The sequence below is a fragment of the Cherax quadricarinatus genome, chromosome 4 (assembly GCF_038502225.1).
Source record: "Cherax quadricarinatus isolate ZL_2023a chromosome 4, ASM3850222v1, whole genome shotgun sequence".
In the NCBI taxonomy this organism is placed as follows: Eukaryota; Metazoa; Arthropoda; class Malacostraca; order Decapoda; family Parastacidae; genus Cherax; species Cherax quadricarinatus.
Genome location: NC_091295.1, coordinates 71,118,165 through 71,135,664, shown reverse-complemented (window position 1 = coordinate 71,135,664; position 17,500 = coordinate 71,118,165). Strand labels below are relative to the sequence as shown.

The following is a 17,500-nucleotide window of genomic DNA, read 5'->3' as shown; positions in this document are numbered from 1 at the left end:
GGCCAAGGCAGATGTAAATGTCCACCTGTCAGTGTGTTTGTGACAATTTCAGTACCTAATACTAGTGTCAGAACAAAGATTGGTTATGAAATGACAAGAACTACTATAAATTGTAATTACCAGAATATAAAAATTACATAAAAATATATGAAAAATAGAAAAAAATGTATGTCGCAACACTTCTGCAAGCGACAGGACTCAATGTTGCTGTCACATGAGCATCCAGTGCCAACTTCTCGGCCTCATATCAATGTAAGTACTGACCCTAATTTTTTTTATTCTATAACACTTAGAAAAATGTGCTCTTTATTTTCATTAAAAAAAATTATTTTTTATTTTTCAAAATATTCAGGGCACCGGGGTAGTGAACGTATATATACGTTTGGACCAGTTAAATACAGACACTCGTCACTTAACAATCAAGTTCTGTTCCTATGACTAGGTCATTAAGCGAGTTGATCAATAAGTGAGGAGCATACTGTACTGGTAGTGGGTTTGTGTCAGAAATCATTAGATATTGTTTTAATGTCACCTTTGCACCATATATAACAATTTTAATATGTTTATACAGTAGTTAAGTTTGCATACTGATCAGAGAGCTGGTCGTAAGTCCGAGTGGTCATTAAACAGGTAGGTTGTTAAGTGAGGAGTGCCTATATGTATTTATTTATTTAAGTATGTAGATTATTTTTTTTTTATTAACACACTGGCCGATTCCCACCAAGGCAGGGTGGCCCGAAAAAGAAAAACTTTCACCATCATTCATTCCATCACTGTCTTGCCAGAAGGGTGCTTTACACAACAGTTTTTAAACTACAACATTAACACCCCTCCTTCAGAGTGCAGGCACTGTACTTCCCAACTCCAGGACTCAAGTCCGGCCTGCCGGTTTCCCTGAACCCCTTCATAAATGTTACTTTGCTCACACTCCAACAGCACATCAAGTATTAAAAACCATTTGTCTCCATTCATTCCTATCAAACATGCTCACGCATGCCCGCTGGAAGTCCAAGCCCTTCGCACACAAAACCTCCTTTACCCTCTCCCTCCAACCTTTCCTAGGCCAACCCCTACCCCGCCTTCCTTCCACTGCAAACTGATACACTCTTGAAGTCATTCTGTTTTGCTCCATTCTCTCTACATGTCCAAACCACCTCAACAACCCTTCCTCAGCCCTCTGGCCAACAGTTTTGGCAATCCCGCACCTCCTCCTAACTTCCAAACTACAAATTCTCTGCATTATATTCACACCACACATTGCCCTCAGACATGACATATCCACTGCCTCCGCCTTCTCCTCGCTGCAACATTTATCACCCATGCTTCACACCCATACAGGATGTAAATAGAGTTTTAATTTAATCAGTCTTTCCTCTGCTGGGGTTAAGCTCCTCTGACTTGAGCTTAGTGATTTGAAAGATACAGTACATATTTAAGTTATAATATTTACAACAATTTAATTTTCTCAGTATTTAACCCGTAAACGGTCCAAACGTATATATATACGTTTTTACTGTTGGTGCCCCAAACGTATATATACGTTTTATTTTTCCTGCCTTCAAATTTGGCACGATTGGCCTGAGATGCCTTGTCAACATAGAATGGGTCCTAACACTCAGTGTGCACGGTTTTAAAAAAATCTGGGACCACTTAGTACCTTGGGGGAGCACCAGTCCAAATGAGTGCCAGCTAGAGCAAACAACACGGCAAACACCTGGGATTCACTGATTTCATGTAATATTAACTCTTCCATTTTAAGAGGAAAGTGATTTTGACCCTGAGTTTAGTGGCTTTGAGGTGGAAGTGGCCATAAGTGGTCGATGAAATATAAAAAAATCTCGATAATAACCCATGTGCAACATTTGTGCAACACCCTTTCAGAATGTCTTATAACCTATGCCCTAAGTAAAGAGAAACAATTCTGGCTGACTGGCTGGCCAGCTGCGTGTCTGGCCGGCTGCTGGTGGCCTGGCTCTATCTCCATTTGTCTGTCTGTATCTGTTTATCTCTGCCGGTCTCTCTGTCTCTGTCTATATGTCTCTCTTTCTATCTGTCTATCTCTGCCTCACAGGTACACACAAATACAAGTATACATAGTGTAAATTACCTAGGATAACCCAAAAAAATCCAAAGTGCTATACTCTGCTTGAAGATATAAGTAAATGTGATGACCCAGTCTTGTGGCTCTCTCTGAGACAGAGAGCTAGACGGATAGACAGATAGACAGGGAGCTTGACAGACAGACTGATGTGTTTGTGTACCAACAAAAACAAAGCGAGGGCAGATGCTCATCAAACGTCACCTCTAATCTTTTCTTATCAAGTGTTATCACTGCACCCTCGAGTATGCTCATCAAACGTCAGCTCTTATCAGATATTATCTCATCTTATCGTGTCACTGTCGGGGGTGGACTTAGTTTTTCATGCTTCAAGGGAATTTACTATTACATGTATAGTTATTATTATATTTTTTTCTCCTCTTTCTCCTCCTCCTCTTCCTCCTCTTCATCTTCCTCTTCTTCTTCCTCTTCTTCCTCTTCCTCTTCTTCTTCTTCCTCTTCTTCTTCCTCTTCTTCCTCTTCTTCTTCCTCTTCTTCTTCTTCTTCTTCTTCTTCTTCTTCTTCCTCTTCTTCTTCCTCTTCTTCTTCCTCTTCTTCTTCCTCTTCTTCCTCTTCTTCCTCCTCTTCCTCCTCCTCATATACTTCCACATATCCGAAGCATTGCTGGGATCTATAAATACAAAGTATTTATAGATCCCAGCAATGCTAAATAGTAAATGACCAAGGCAGGTGTAAATGTCCACCTGTCAGTGTGTTTGTGACAATGTGAGTACAATTTCAGTACTACCTAATACTAGTGTCAGAACAAAGACGAGTTATAAAATGACAAGAACTACTATAAATTGTAATTATCAGAACATAAAAATTGTATAAAATATGAAAATAGAAAAAAAGGTATATCGGTAAACACTTCTGCAAGCGGCAGGACTCCATGTTGCTGTCACGTGAGCATCCAGTGCCAACTTCTCGGCCTCATATCTCTGTAAGTACTGACCCAATTTTTTTTATCCTATAACACTTAGAAAAATGTGCTCTTTATTTTCATTAAAAAAAAAAAAAATTATTTTTCAAAATATTCGGGGCACTGGGGTAGCGAACGTATATATACGTTTGGACTTTTACGGGTTAAAATGGACAGTTCCGAAAAACATTTAGTGGTGAATGTATACTGTTGTATTTGGACTTGTTAATCGCATTGATGTGTCCATTATTAAAGAGCAAAAGCATGTGTATTGTTACATAATAGTATTTGATATTTTTTCTTTGACCTGTTTCAGGTTAGAACTTCATCGTGAAGTGACCGTCCCAACAGCTGTGTACTCTGCTTCTCTCCATCCAGATCGCTCTGTTTTTATCTGTGGTGGTGAAGACTTTAAGATGTACAAATTTGACTACAACACTAATGTGGAGATAGAATCTTTTAAAGGCCATTTTGGTCCAGTCCATTGTGTTAGATTTAGTCCTGATGGTGAGCTTTATGCCTCTGGAAGTGAAGATGGCACATTACGACTTTGGCAGACAACTGTAGGCAAGACATATGGACTCTGGAAGTGTGTAGATGCTCCAAATGAAAATAATATTCCCATTAAACCAGAGGCTACTGCTTAGTTCTTTGAAGCCAAAGCTTTTGATCATTGCATAATAATACTTTAATTTAAATTTCTATGTACATTAATTTCATTTTAAATGTGCTCTGAATATGTAATACAGTATACTGTATTTATATTTTTAATGAATGCTAATTTTTTCATTAATCAGCTTTACAGTCATGTTAACTTTAAATTTGAGTACAATATTGGGATGATAAATTTTATAACTAACAGAGTATTATTTTTCTATTGTATAATATAAATACGAAAGGTAAACAGCAGATGATAACAGTAATGTGATCATTTTTGTGGGATTTTGTTTAGCTGTGATCCTCTTGATAAAGCAGTTGTTGCCTGACATACTTGTGTATAGAATCCATCAAGGAATCCAGCTCAGGTTGACTTATAACTGAGCTCCCAACATCTTGAATGGCAAATAGTGTATTGTTTTATACTGGTTATCATTAAGTTAATTTACTTTTAAGTACAGTATTTCTAAACATATACTGTACAGGTATAACTTTGTATTCTTGGTGCCTTAGGTAAATATGAATGAATAACAGCTAAGTTAAACAATTAAAATATTAGGGAGGGCTTCTTGCCTTTTATTAAGAATACTACCATAATTTAAATACTTTCTGATAAGAGGTGCAAGTGAATGACCCTACACATTATGTAATGTTTTCAGGAACCCTCAGTACCTCAGGTGTTTGGTAAACTATTTCATATTATTTATGTTGTTGGGACCTCCTGGTAGATAACTTGGACCCTTAGCTCCTCTTCAAGGGCGGCTCCTTGGCGTGGTGAAAGGCTCTTGGTCTGAGGAATTAGACCTGTCGGTCTCCTTCCTCAGACCGAACCTAATTACCCCCCAATCCCCCCTTCCCCATCCCATCTTCCCCTTTTTCCTTTCCTCCTCCTCCTCCTCCCCACCCCTCCCTTTTGCCCTTCCTTTTTGGCCTTTGGGATTTTTTCCCACAGGCACGCTAGTTCCTAGGTAGGGGAAAGGGTACCGGGGTCCATCCCATTCCGTTGAGGTTCTTGGCGGTGGCTCAGTTCGCCGTGGAATCTGGATTGCCTGGGGATGTCCCGATCCCTCTCTGGTATCCCGGAGGGTGGCTTTGGGTGTCCTTCGGGCGACGGATGTATCTCTGGAAGCCACCTTTCGGAGTCCGGGGGTGGTGGCTGAGGGAGGTATGCTTTGTGGCGGATATCCGGCCGCCCTCTCTTTTGTCCACCGAGGTAGCTCGGCAGATGTAAGGTTGCTATCCCGAATTGCTGGTTTACTGGCATGATGGGTGGGGTATGGCACGGGTTCCATGCTACATCTGCACTACTTGCGGTGCTGAGGTCTTCTTGGGCACAGAGGGAGATTTCTGGCACTTTCATTCCTCCTAGGAACTATCCCTCCCCGGTACCCCCTTTTTTTATTCTTTTTTTTATTTTTATTTTCTTTGCTTCTTTCTTTTTTTTTCTTAAAACCAAAAAGAAAGAAGTAACCTAAACATGGAGTACCCGATCCATGACCACGCTACTCCTGGGCCCCTTATTGTTACCGCACCCCGTTCTGACCTCGCCTCGTCTTTCGGCCACTCTTCAGACATTCCTAAGGCCCCTGTACCTCTTGCTGGTGCTGTTTCGTCACCCGCATCAGGTGCTGGGGTTTCGACTGACTCCTTCGATTTGTCTGACCTCCGCTCTCCTTTGACTATGCTTCTGGCTTCTCCCTCTACGGTGCGGCAATTTTCGAATCACAAGCCTGTCCCACGTCGGACTGACTCTGGTCCCACTTCTAAACGCCAACGACAATCTCCTGATGATGTTACTTCGTTACCTTCCCATTCTACTCAGAAAAGACCGACACGTCATGCAGTCCCTCTCCACACTCAGTTTCAGACCACACAATGGACTAAATTCTTTACATTAAGACCGACTTCTTCTACTGCCTATCGTTCCAACCACAGTATTGGCAAAGCGCTCCTACGCCACGTTGGTAGAGATATTTCCTTTCATGCTCTTAAGAGTGGTATGTGCGTCATCACAGTCGAACCTTCAAAACTAGGGAGGCCAAGCCCATGATGACACTCTTCAGGTCACTTGTTCTATCTAGGCTGGAATATTGCTGCACACTAACAGCACCTTTCAAGGCAGGTGAAATTGCCGACCTAGAAAATGTACAGAGAACTTTCACGGCGCGCATAACGGAGATAAAACACCTCAATTATTGGGAGCGCTTGAGGTTCCTAAACCTGTATTCCCTGGAACGCAGGAGGGAGAGATACATGATTATATACACCTGGAAAATCCTAGAGGGACTAGTACCGAACTTGCACACGAAAATCACTCATTACGAAAGCAAAAGACTTGGCAGACGATGCACCATCCCCCCAATGAAAAGCAGGGGTGTCACTAGCACGTTAAGAGACCATACAATAAGTGTCAGGGGCCCGAGACTGTTCAACTGCCTCCCAGCACACATAAGGGGGATTACCAACAGACCCCTGGCAGTCTTCAAGCTGGCACTGGACAAGCACCTAAAGTCAGTCCAGAATTCTACCCAAGCTCATGATCTTTCTCTTTCACATATCGATACTATTCCTATCACTATCGAAAAACATCATTCCCTCAATTCTTGTAGTGTTACTGTTATTCTGCCCCATACCATAGTCCAACAGAATTTCCAGACATGTGGCACTGACATTCTCAAACAGCTGGAACTCCAAGATCTCCCAATTCTCAAGGTAGACACTTATGTTCTTCCTGCCCGTGTGCGAAGACGATACCCTTGCATTGTGGCTCGTTTAGCTTTTGACAGCCCTGAACTCCCATCCTCAGTTTATGTAGCAGGACATCAGTTACAAGTTCGGAAGGCAATCCCTACACCGCAGCAGTGTAGGAATTGCTGGCGATTTGGCCACCCAGCAAAATATTGCAGATCTATAGCTGAATGCCCAGTCTGTGGTGCCGATGACCATTCTAATACGTCTTGCAGTCGAACTCCCTCTTGCCTTAATTGTCATGAGGCTCACCCTTCGTACTCTCGCCGTTGCCAAGTCTACTTAAATGAGCGGGAAATTCGTTGCCTCAAAGAGGCAGAAGGTTTCCCTTATGCTATGGCGGTTTCTCATCTCCGCCTCCAATGGAGACTGCCCTGTGTTTCTTATTCTCGTGTTTCAAAGCGTCCCCCCACTTCTGAGGTCACATCTGCAGCCTCCTCTGCAGGTGCCAGTCCCATAGTCACTCCTGTATCTAATTCTTTTGCTGTCCTGGGCTCAGACATCCCTACTTCAACTCCTCAGTCTGTCCTCACTTCTTCGTGTTCTCTCTCACAAACCCCGGTATCGACAAGACCTTGTACGACACCTCCTCCCAATTGTCCCTCTACTTCTCAGGGGTCCAAAAAATCTCCTTTAACCCCTCCTTCCCTTCATCCACTTCCACATTTTACCTTCCCAGTCTCTGTACCTGGGTCTTCCCCTTTCACTGGCTCTGTTACAAGTATGGAGGCTCATCCTCCTCCTCGTACTGTGCCTTTCTCCACTGTCCCCTCCCAAGTTTTTCCTCTTCTGCCACCTCCCAGGTTTCTGCCTCTTCTGTCCCCTCCCACACTTCTCCAGTTCCCTCCACCCTTTCGCCCCCCTCTACCTTGGTACAGTCCATTACAGCTCCGATCTTGACTCAAACTCCTCCTCCTTCCATCTCCAATATTGTCTCCCATATGACGTCTCTGAACTCCGAAACACTTGAAGCAATCTCTGAATATATTGCAGAGACCAAACCATCAATGGACACTGATCCACCCTCTGTTCCTTCTCTTTCCTCTTCTCCATCTGCGCAACTCCTTTCTTCACAACGCACCATTCCTTCGCTGCTTGAATGTTCTCCGCTGCCTCCACATGTGGACTTTTCTAACCCCTCTAGTCCGTAGGAACCCTTACCTGTGGATTACAGGTATCTTTATCGTTGCCAATCATGGCCTATTTACAGTGGAATATATGCGGCCTCAGGGGTAATTGGGGTGAGCTTCAGATGTTGCTCTCCCAGTTTTCCCCTGTTGGTGTTTGCTTACAGGAACCAAAATTACACTCTGCTGTTATCTATCCCATCTCAGGCTATAATTTATTGTATTCTTCAGATCCTTTTCCTGATGGGACCTTTAATGAAAGTGCCCTTCTTCTATGCACTGATATTCCGTACCATCAGCTATTTGTTCATACTTCGCTGCATTACACAGCAGCCCGTATCCACTTGCATAGGTGGTATACACTCTGTTCTTTGTATCTCTCTCCTTCTCGGGCATTATCTATCCCGGATATTGCCTTTCTTGTTTCGTCATTACTGCCACCACTTCTGTTACTTGGCGATTTTAATGCCCATCATTTCCTCTGGGGGGTCTCACTGTGATTCCCGTGGCATTCAGTTAGAGGCTTTTCTTGCTACCCACCCCCTCCATGTTTTAAATACAGGTACTCACACCCATTTTGATCCTCGGACTCATACTCTCTCTTGCATCGATCTCTCAGTCTGCTCTTCCTCCACCGCATTAGACTTCACCTGGTCTGTTCTCCCGGATTTACATGACAGCGATCATTTCCCAATCATTCTTACTTCCCCTTCATATTCACCACCTCTTCGTAACCCACGCTGGCAATTTGATCAGGCAAATTGGAACCTTTACTCACAACTAACTGTTTTTAGTGAGGTTCCTTCTTCGTCCTCCATTGATGAGCTTTTACACCTCTTCTCGTCCTCCGTTTTAACCGCAGCTTCTCATTCTATACCCCAAACTTCGGGCAGGCATTCTCAGAAATGCGTGCCTTGGTGGTCTCCTGCTTGTGCTCGTGCAGTACGTTTGAAACGCGCTGCGTGGGGCAGGTACCGGTACAATAGAACCACGGAGAGACTTCTTGATTTTAAGCAGAAGCGTGCGATCGCTCGCCGTGTCATCCGTGATGCTAAACGCACTTGCTGGCGAGATTATGTCTCCACCATCACCTCTGCTTCCTCTATGAGTGCAGTCTGGAAAAAAGTACGAAAACTGAGTGGTAAATATTCTCCTGACCCGGCTCCTGTTCTGCGGGTTGCCGGTGTTGATATAGCAAACCCACTAGATGTTGCCAATGAAATTGGCAATCATCTGGTCCGTATTTCTCAGGGGCTCCATCTATGCCCCTCGTTTCTTTCCTCAAAGTCTGCCAGAGAGTTAGCACCCTTGGACTTTTCTTCTCTCAGAGAAGAACAGTATAATGTGCCTTTTACACTTCAGGAACTGGAGGCAACACTCTCAGCTTGCCGATCATCGGCAGCTGGGCCCGACGACATTCATATTCGTATGCTACAACATTTACATCAGTCAGCCCTTGCAGTCCTATTATGCCTTTTCAATCTTATTTGGTCACAAGGAGTTCTTCCACAGCTGTGGAAATCTGCCATTGTTCTCCCTTTCCGCAAACCGGGTACTACGGGACATGAAGCCTCCCACTATCGTCCCATTGCTCTTACCAGTGCAGTTTGCAAAGTGATGGAACGCCTGGTAAATAGACGTTTAGTGTGGTATTTAGAGACACACAACAGTCTCTCCACTCGTCAATATGGCTTTCGTAAGGGCCGTTCTACCATAGACCCCTTACTACGCTTGGATACGTATGTTCGTAATGCCTTTGCGAATAACCACTCAGTTATTGCCATATTTTTTGACCTTGAGAAGGCATATGACACAACTTGGAGGTATAATATTTTGGCCCAAGCCCACTCCTTAGGCCTTCGAGGCAATCTACCATCCTTCCTTAAGAACTTTTTAACTGACAGACATTTCCGTGTTCGGGTTAATAATGTGCTCTCCCCGGACTTTATCCAAGCTGAAGGTGTCCCCCAGGGATGTGTTCTGAGCACAACACTTTTTCTCCTTGCTATAAATGATTTGGCCTCTAGTCTTCCATCCAATATTTGGTCATCACTCTATGTTGATGACTTCGCTATTGCCTGTGCAGGCGCTGACTGTCACCTCATTACAGTTTCTCTCCAGCATGCGGTCGACCGTGTTTCCAATTGGGCCACCACACATGGGTTTAAATTTTCCAGTACCAAAACTCACCAAATTACTTTCACTAGACGCTCTGTCATCTCCGATCATCCTTTGTACCTCTATGGCTCCCGTATCCCTGAACGTGATACAGTCAGGTTTCTAGGCCTCCTCTTTGACCGTAGGTTATCCTGGAAACCTCACATTACCTCTCTGAAGGCAACTTGTCACAGCCGGCTGAACCTTCTTAAAACCCTTGCTCATCTTTCATGGGGAGCTGATCGTCGAACTCTCCTTCGCCTACATTCCACCCTCATTTTATCGAAACTTGATTATGGTGACCAGATCTATTCAGCGGCCTCTCCTGCTACTCTCTCTAGCCTTAACCCCATTCATCACCAAGGATTACGTTTATGCCTTGGTGCTTTTCGCTCTTCCCCTGTTGAGAGCCTCTATGCAGAAGCGAACGTTCCATCCTTATCCGATCGCCGTGATGCCCATTGCCTTCGCTACTATGTACGCTCTCATGATCTCCGCAATCCTTCCATTTATAGAATGGTCACCGATATTAGTAGACATTCTTTATTTGTTCGCCGCCCCTGTTTGCTCCGTCCCTTCTCTCTTCGCCTACATTCGCTCTTGTCTTCTCTTCAATTACCACCTTTCTATGTTCATGTAGCATCTCACTTTTCCCTACCCCCCTGGGAAGTTCCAGCTGTTCGAGTCTGTTCTTTCTCACTCCCTTGCTCGAAAGCCCAACTGTCTACGGTAGCTTCCCGCTCTCTTTTTCTTGACCACTTCCACTCTCATTCTCATGCCATTGCAGTGTACACAGATGGCTCTAAGTCTTCTGACGGCGTAGGATTCGCAGCAGTGTTTCCGGACAGCGTCGTACGAGGGCATTTACTATCTTCGGCTAGTATCTTTACTGCTGAATTGTATGCCATTCTTGCAGCACTTATCCGTATTGCATCTATGCCTGTGTCATCATTTGTGGTTGTCTCAGACTCCCTTAGTGCTTTACAGGCTATACAGAAATTTGATACACCTCACCCCTTAGTCCTCCGTATCCAACTTTGGCTACGCCGCATCTCTACCAAGCATAAAGATATTGTTTTTTGTTGGGTCCCTGGTCATGTTGACGTACAGGGCAATGAACAGGCAGACACTGCTGCGCGGTCAGCAGTACATGACCTACCAGTTTCATATAGAGGTGTTCCATTTACGGACTATTTTGCTGCAATAGCTACCCACCTTCACACCCGTTGGCAACAACGTTGGTCTACTCTGCTCGGTAACAAACTTCAATCTATTAAACCGAGTATAGGTTACTGGCCGTCTTCTTGTCACCAGTGTCGAGGTTGGGAGACTACTCTCTCCCGTCTTCGCATTGGCCATACTCGTCTTACTCATGGATATCTCATGGAGAGGCGCCCTGCTCCTCTCTGTGAGAATTGTCAGGTTCCATTATCGGTCAGCCACATTCTGTTAGACTGCCCACTTTATCAACGAGCACGCAGAATTTACCTCCAACGTCGTCTTCGCTCCGCTGCTCTCTCTTTACCTTCCCTTCTCGCTGATGGACCCACCTTTCATCCGGACTCTCTCATTGACTTTTTGACAACAACTGACTTACTTCACAAACTCTGATGATACCTTCAGCCCTTTCTACCTCAATCTCTTGCTACCCTCTACCCCCGCACTATCCCCTGCCCCGCTGTTTTCTGTAACCTACTGATCATCCCTCCCCCCTTCTGCCGCCCAATACCCTCGCTTCCTTCCCTACCCTGCAGCGCTGTATAGCCCTTGTGGCTTAGCGATTCTTTTTGATTATAATAATAATAATAATCACAAAGTTAGGAGCGGTCTGTGTAATTTACTCATTGGCAATTTTGCCAATACAGTCCTATTTTAAGCCAATTCCAATGCTCAACTCTACCAGATTCTAAACTATTTTGCTAGTATATCTTCCATTCTAATAAATGAGCACAAGAAGCTGCCGCCCATTCAACTATTTAAACTGCTTTATAAAGTGCACGGAAGTCAGTAATTTGGCCAATTTTACAGAAAAAAAAATTCAATTTAAAAACAGTCCAAAATAAATGCTGTATACATTCAAGGCACCAAAACAACATCTCCTCTTTACATGAGTCATGTCCCCTAACCTCTCCTATATTACACTTCCTTACATTTTGAATTCATAGCAAAAAATCAAAGATTTACCCTATCTCTCAGATAATAAAAATATAACCAGGAATGATTGGCTATGGTTAACAGCATTCCAACAATTTAATCAGACCTAGTAAAAACACACAAAACAGACTAGGGATGCAGGGAAGGCCTTAACCATTCTCAGGAAAACAGGCAAAAAATCAAATATTTTTGCTATTTGAGACTGATGTCAAGCTACTCCTGGTCCTGGAACCAACTAAAATCATCTCTATTTCAGTAGTATGTCTTCCATTCTATCAAATGATACCAAGAAATAGCCAGTAGCCATAAAAACTGTCCTACAAAATGCCTCAAAAACTGTCCTGTAAAATGCCTCAAATTCACTATTTTCAACTAAACACAAGGTCAGAATTTTGCTTTTCCTATTATGTTCCGTATGAGGCAGGATTTTTTTTATACTGTGCACACACTACACAGATCCATTGTCTCGTATCCAAGCCAAAATTTAATGCTCGTAATTTCTCTGAATGAGCTGAGCTTATGACAGATCCATGTGATGGACCCTAGCATCAGTAACATACGTCTACTTGACGGACATTGAAAGGGTTAAAGATAAAATGGTGGTAATAATAACAGTATATAATATGGATATCAGCAAGTTTAAAATGTTAATGTTCATTGTTTTCTAGTGTTTTAAATAATACAGATTAAAGTTGCTACATTCTGAGATGTGCTCCATCCTGTTTTCTCATCCATCCCACCACACCATTTTAAACAGAGCTCATGTGTTAATACCCTATCTGCTCCCTAATAATGATTTGTCATTACCTCATGATGTAATGTGCATGCCCTATTACAATTCTGTCCCTGCAATTGTGGGCTGTTGCCCAGATGTACTACACAGGCCCTCTTCAGCTGAGCATGGGCCCTCAGCATAGAAAGTGTTCACTATTCATTCAGAATCCAGATCTTGATTCCCTTTGTCCATTTCCACCTTTGAGAAGTTTGCAAACAAATATTTTTTCATAGAATGCAAAACAGAACTAGCCTGAGACTTGCAGGTGGCTTCTCAAAGGGAGTGATTCTGTTCAAAAATAAGCATCACTGTCATTTCAGTCTGAGAATTTTAAGATGTTGGAACATTATAGAAAAATAAAAAATATTGAGTTTTTTGGTAACACTGATGTGCATGCTAATTATTCCTCATCCCAGCAGTCTATGTACTTAATTTTTTTTTTTTTTCAACAAGTCGGCCGTCTCCCACCGAGGCAGGGTGTACTTAATTATTATTATTATTATAATCAAAATGAAGTGCTAAGCCACAAGGACTAAGGGGTGTACTTAATATAAATGTAAATATACACACACACCATTTTCTGAGTGCAGTGCTTATACAGCCACTAGGGAAGCAAGCACCACACACAACTGAAAGTTAAAGATGCAAATAAGTCGAGAGCTATTAGGAAGTAGTGCTTCAGCCTCAGTATGGTCAAGAAGTGGAATGGTTTAGGCAAGGACATGGTGGAAACAAACCATCATACATAGTTTTCTGGTTAGATAGGACTGAGACCCAAGAGACAGAAACTTGTGAAACTAGTTGTATGAGATTAATAGGGGGAGTTAGATGCCAAGACTCATCCCCGGCAAAGAGTAGGGAAGCATACCTGATATTCCACACATATATACAGTGGTCCCTCGTTTTTCGTAATTAATCCGTTCCTGGAGGAGCTACTATAAACGAAATTTACGATTTGCGAATCAATTTTCCCCATAAGAAATAATGTAAATACAATTAATCCGTTCCTGACACCCAGAAGTATTAAAACAAAAAAATTTTTTACATGAAATATACATGTAGTACATAAACAATACAATGGGAAATGATGAATGAAACATTAACAGCATAACACTTACCTTTATTGGAGATTCTTCTTAGTGTATGGGAGACTGGAGGAGGAGAGAGATTGGATTGTTTACAGTTTGGAAGGGGAATCCCCTTCCAGCAACACCTCAGGTACCAATTGCTTCTCTGGGGTTGCTTCTCTTCTCTGTTTCTTAATGCCACTAGGACCACCTTGAGAGTCACTCTAGTCCTGTCTCGCAAAGTAACTGTGGAGAGAGCTCTGTTTCTGGCGTCTCTTTAACACTTCCCTAAAATGGCCCAAGACTTTGTCACTGTACATATTTCTCACCTTCTTTACCACAGGCTTGGCACTAGGAGCTTTCTTTGGAGCCATGGTAGCTTATTTAGTACTTGCAAGCACTAAAATGAGTGGAATATTATGAAATATTTCGTAGGAGCACTTGAGGGGACCTTCACTCACTGGTAAACAATGCCAGACTGGCTGGGTAGGGAGGCCTCCCCGGCTCACACCGTGTGTACGCGTCCCGGACGAACTACTATTCGCGAGTCAACCTATGAAAAGCGAGTCCATGTTTATACGAAAATACCCCTATGATTGGCGAAATTTACGATTGCCGAGAACTACGAAAAGCGAGGGACCACTGTACTCGTATATACTTCAAATCAAGCAGGAGAAATCTGGTAGGCCCGCATATGAGAGAATGGGTCAGTGTGCACCATATAAAAAAAAATCCTGCAGTATGCAGTGCATAATGAGAAAAAAAGGAGAAAGCTGGTAGGCCCACCGTGTTTTTTTGGAGCACGCAGTGCATAATGAGAAAAAAAAAACTCCGACCGTTTTTTTTAATTAAAATGCCGACTTTGTGGTCTATTTTCGTATAGTATTTATGGTTGTATTCTCGTTTTCTTGGTCTCATTTGATAGAATGGAAAACATATTATAGAAATAGAGGTGATTTTGATTGATTTTACTATAAAAAGAACCTAGAAATGGAGCTCAAAGTAGGGGAAATGTTTGATTTTTGCCAATGTTCAAAAGTAAACAAATGATGCCATTGTCCAATAAATGTCCAACTAGCCATTCTAATATGCAGTCATGAATGGGTTGATGTTATTTATACAATTATTACAGTATTGCAGTAGTCTGCATAATAGTAAATCTTCTATTTTTTGTTTGAATAAAAATTCAAAATAGAAAGCAAGAGTAATATCAGAGGGGCCTGGAGACATGACTGATGAACAAAGAAAATGTTATTTTAGAGCCAGGAATGTCTGCATTGTTCATTCTGGACCTTATTTTGAAATTGTCATATTTTTTAATTTTCGTGAAATTGGCCAAATTGCAAATTTCTGACCACATTATTGGGTAGTTGAAATCGGTAAATGGGCAGTTTCTTGTACTCAATCGATAGAAAAAATGGAGTTCTAAAGAAATAGCTATGAGTTTGGTCGACTGGAACAATGGAATTAGCCGAAAATAGGGCTCAAAGTGGGCAAAATCGCCTATTTGTAAATATCGCTGAGGTCGCTAACTTCGCGAGAGCATAATTCCGTCAGTTTTCCATCAAAATTCGTTTTTTTTGGTGTCATTACAATTGGGAAAAGATTCTCTATCATTTCATAAGAAAAAAATTTTTTTTTTGTTTTTTTTGAAATTTTGCGACACCAGGAGACACCTCAGGATTGGGGGTTGCGACAGTCAAGGGGTTAAGACCAGGCCTCATGGTGGATCAGGGTCTGCTGATCTACCAGGCTGTTACTGCAGGCCACACGCAAGCTGACGTACGAACCACAGCCCGGTTGGTCAGGTACTGACTTTAGGTGCCTGTCCAGTGCCTTCTTGAAGACAGCCAGGGGTCTATTGGTAATCCCCCGTATGTATGCTGGGAGGCAACTGAACAGTCTTGGGCCCCAGACACTTATTGTGTTGTCTCTCAGTGTACTCGTGGCACCCCTGCTTTTCATCGGGGGAATGTTGCATCTCCTGCCGAGTCTTTTGCTTTCATATGGAGTGATTTTCGTGTGCAGGTTTGGTACCAATCCCTCCAGGACCTTCCAAGTGTATATTATCATGTATCTCTCTCGCCTGCGTTCGAGGGAATACAGATCAAGGACCTTCAACCGTTCCCAGTAGTTTAGGTGCCTTATCGCACTTATGTGTGCCATGAAAGTTCTTTGTACACTCTCCAGGTCTGCAATGTCGCCAGCCTTGAAGGGGGCCGTTAGTGTACAGCAGTATTCCAGCCTAGAGAGCACAAGCGATTTGAAGAGAATCATCATGGGCTTGGCGTCCCTAGTTTTGAAGGTTCTCATTATCCATCCTATCATTTTCCTAGCGGATGAGGTAGATACATTGTTGTGGTCTTTGAAGGCGAGATCCTCTGACGTTATCACTTGCAGGTCCTTCACATTAATTTTCCGCTTTACTGTGTGGTTAAAATTTGTTTTATACCCTGACACATTTTAATTTCTTCAAATTTCCCATATCTGAGTAGTTGAAATTTCTCCTTGTTGAACTTCACATTATTTTGAGTGGCCCATTTGAAGATTTGGTTGATGTCCACTTGGAGTCTCGCAGTGTCTCCGATGGTGGTCACTGCAATGGTAATCCGGGTGTCATCCGCAAAGGAAGACATGAAGCAATGGTTTACATCTCTGAGTCAGAAATGAGGATGAGGAATAGAATGGGAGCGAGTACAGTACCTTGTGGAACAGAGCTTTTCACCGTTGCTACCTCGGACTTTACTCTGTTTACTATTACTCTTTGTGTTCTATTTATCAGGAAGTTATAGATCCATCTACCAACGTTTCCTGTTATTCCTTTATCATGCATTTTATGCGTTATTACACCATGGTCACACTTGTCGAAAGCTTTTGCAAAGTCTGTGTACATTACATCTGTATTTTGTTTATCCTCTACAGCATCCAGGACCTTGTCATAGTGGTCCAGTAGTTGGGACAGGCAGGAGCGACCTGCTCTAAACCCATGTTGCCCTGGGTTGTGTAATTGATGGGTATCTAGGTGGTTGGCTATCTTGCTTCTTAGAACCCTTTCAAAGATTTTTATGATATGGAATGTTAGTGCTATCGGTCTGTAGTTCTTTGCAATTGCTTTTCTGCCACCTTTGTGGAGTAGGGTTATGTCTGTTGCTTTTAGTGTGTGTGGGATGACCCTTGTGTTCATGCTCCCTCTCCATTAAGTGCTGAAGGCACGTGATAGGGGCTTCTTGCAATTCTTGATGAACACGGAGTTCCACGAGTCTGGGCCTGGGGCAGAGTGCATGGGCATGTCATTAATTGCCTCTTCAAAGTCTTGTGGAGTTAGGATGATATCCAAGATTTTTGGGATGACCAAATTTTGGGTTTTGTTCATAAAAATTCATTTGGATTGTCAACCCTTAGTCTGGGCAGTGGCTCACTGAACACTGAGTCATATTGGGACTTCAGTATCTCACTCATTTCTTGGCTGTCATCTGTGTATGTCCCATCCCATTTAAGCAGGGGCCCAATACTGGATGTTGCTTTTTCCCTTAGATTTGGCATAAGAGAAGAAGTATTTTTTTTTTTTTTCAATTTGCTTTATGGCTTTTAGTTCTTCCTGTGATTCTTGTCTCCTATAAGATTCCTTCAGCTTAAGTTCGATACTGTTTGCAATTTCATTGACTAGTGCCTCCCTTCGTATTTCAGATATATTGGCCCCACTCAGCAGCTCTGTGACTCTTCGCCTTCGTCTGTATAGGGAACATCTCTCTCTTTCTAGTTTACATCTTCTCTTTCTTTTTCTTTATGGAATGT

The 17,500-nt window shown here is 42.7% G+C and overlaps 1 protein-coding gene across 1 annotated transcript in view; it reads left to right on the top strand.

Moving 5' to 3' along the window:
* The window catches only part of LOC138854424 (serine-threonine kinase receptor-associated protein-like), a 14,747-nt gene extending 10,503 nt beyond the window's left edge, over window positions 1–4,244 (top strand). Inside the window, exon 2 of the mRNA XM_070097623.1 lies at window positions 3,337–4,244. Within this exon, the coding sequence (XP_069953724.1) occupies window positions 3,337–3,667 (331 nt within the window). The 3' untranslated portion in view covers window positions 3,668–4,244. The remainder of the gene's footprint in view (window positions 1–3,336) is intronic.
* Window positions 4,245–17,500: the final 13,256 nt, after the last annotated feature.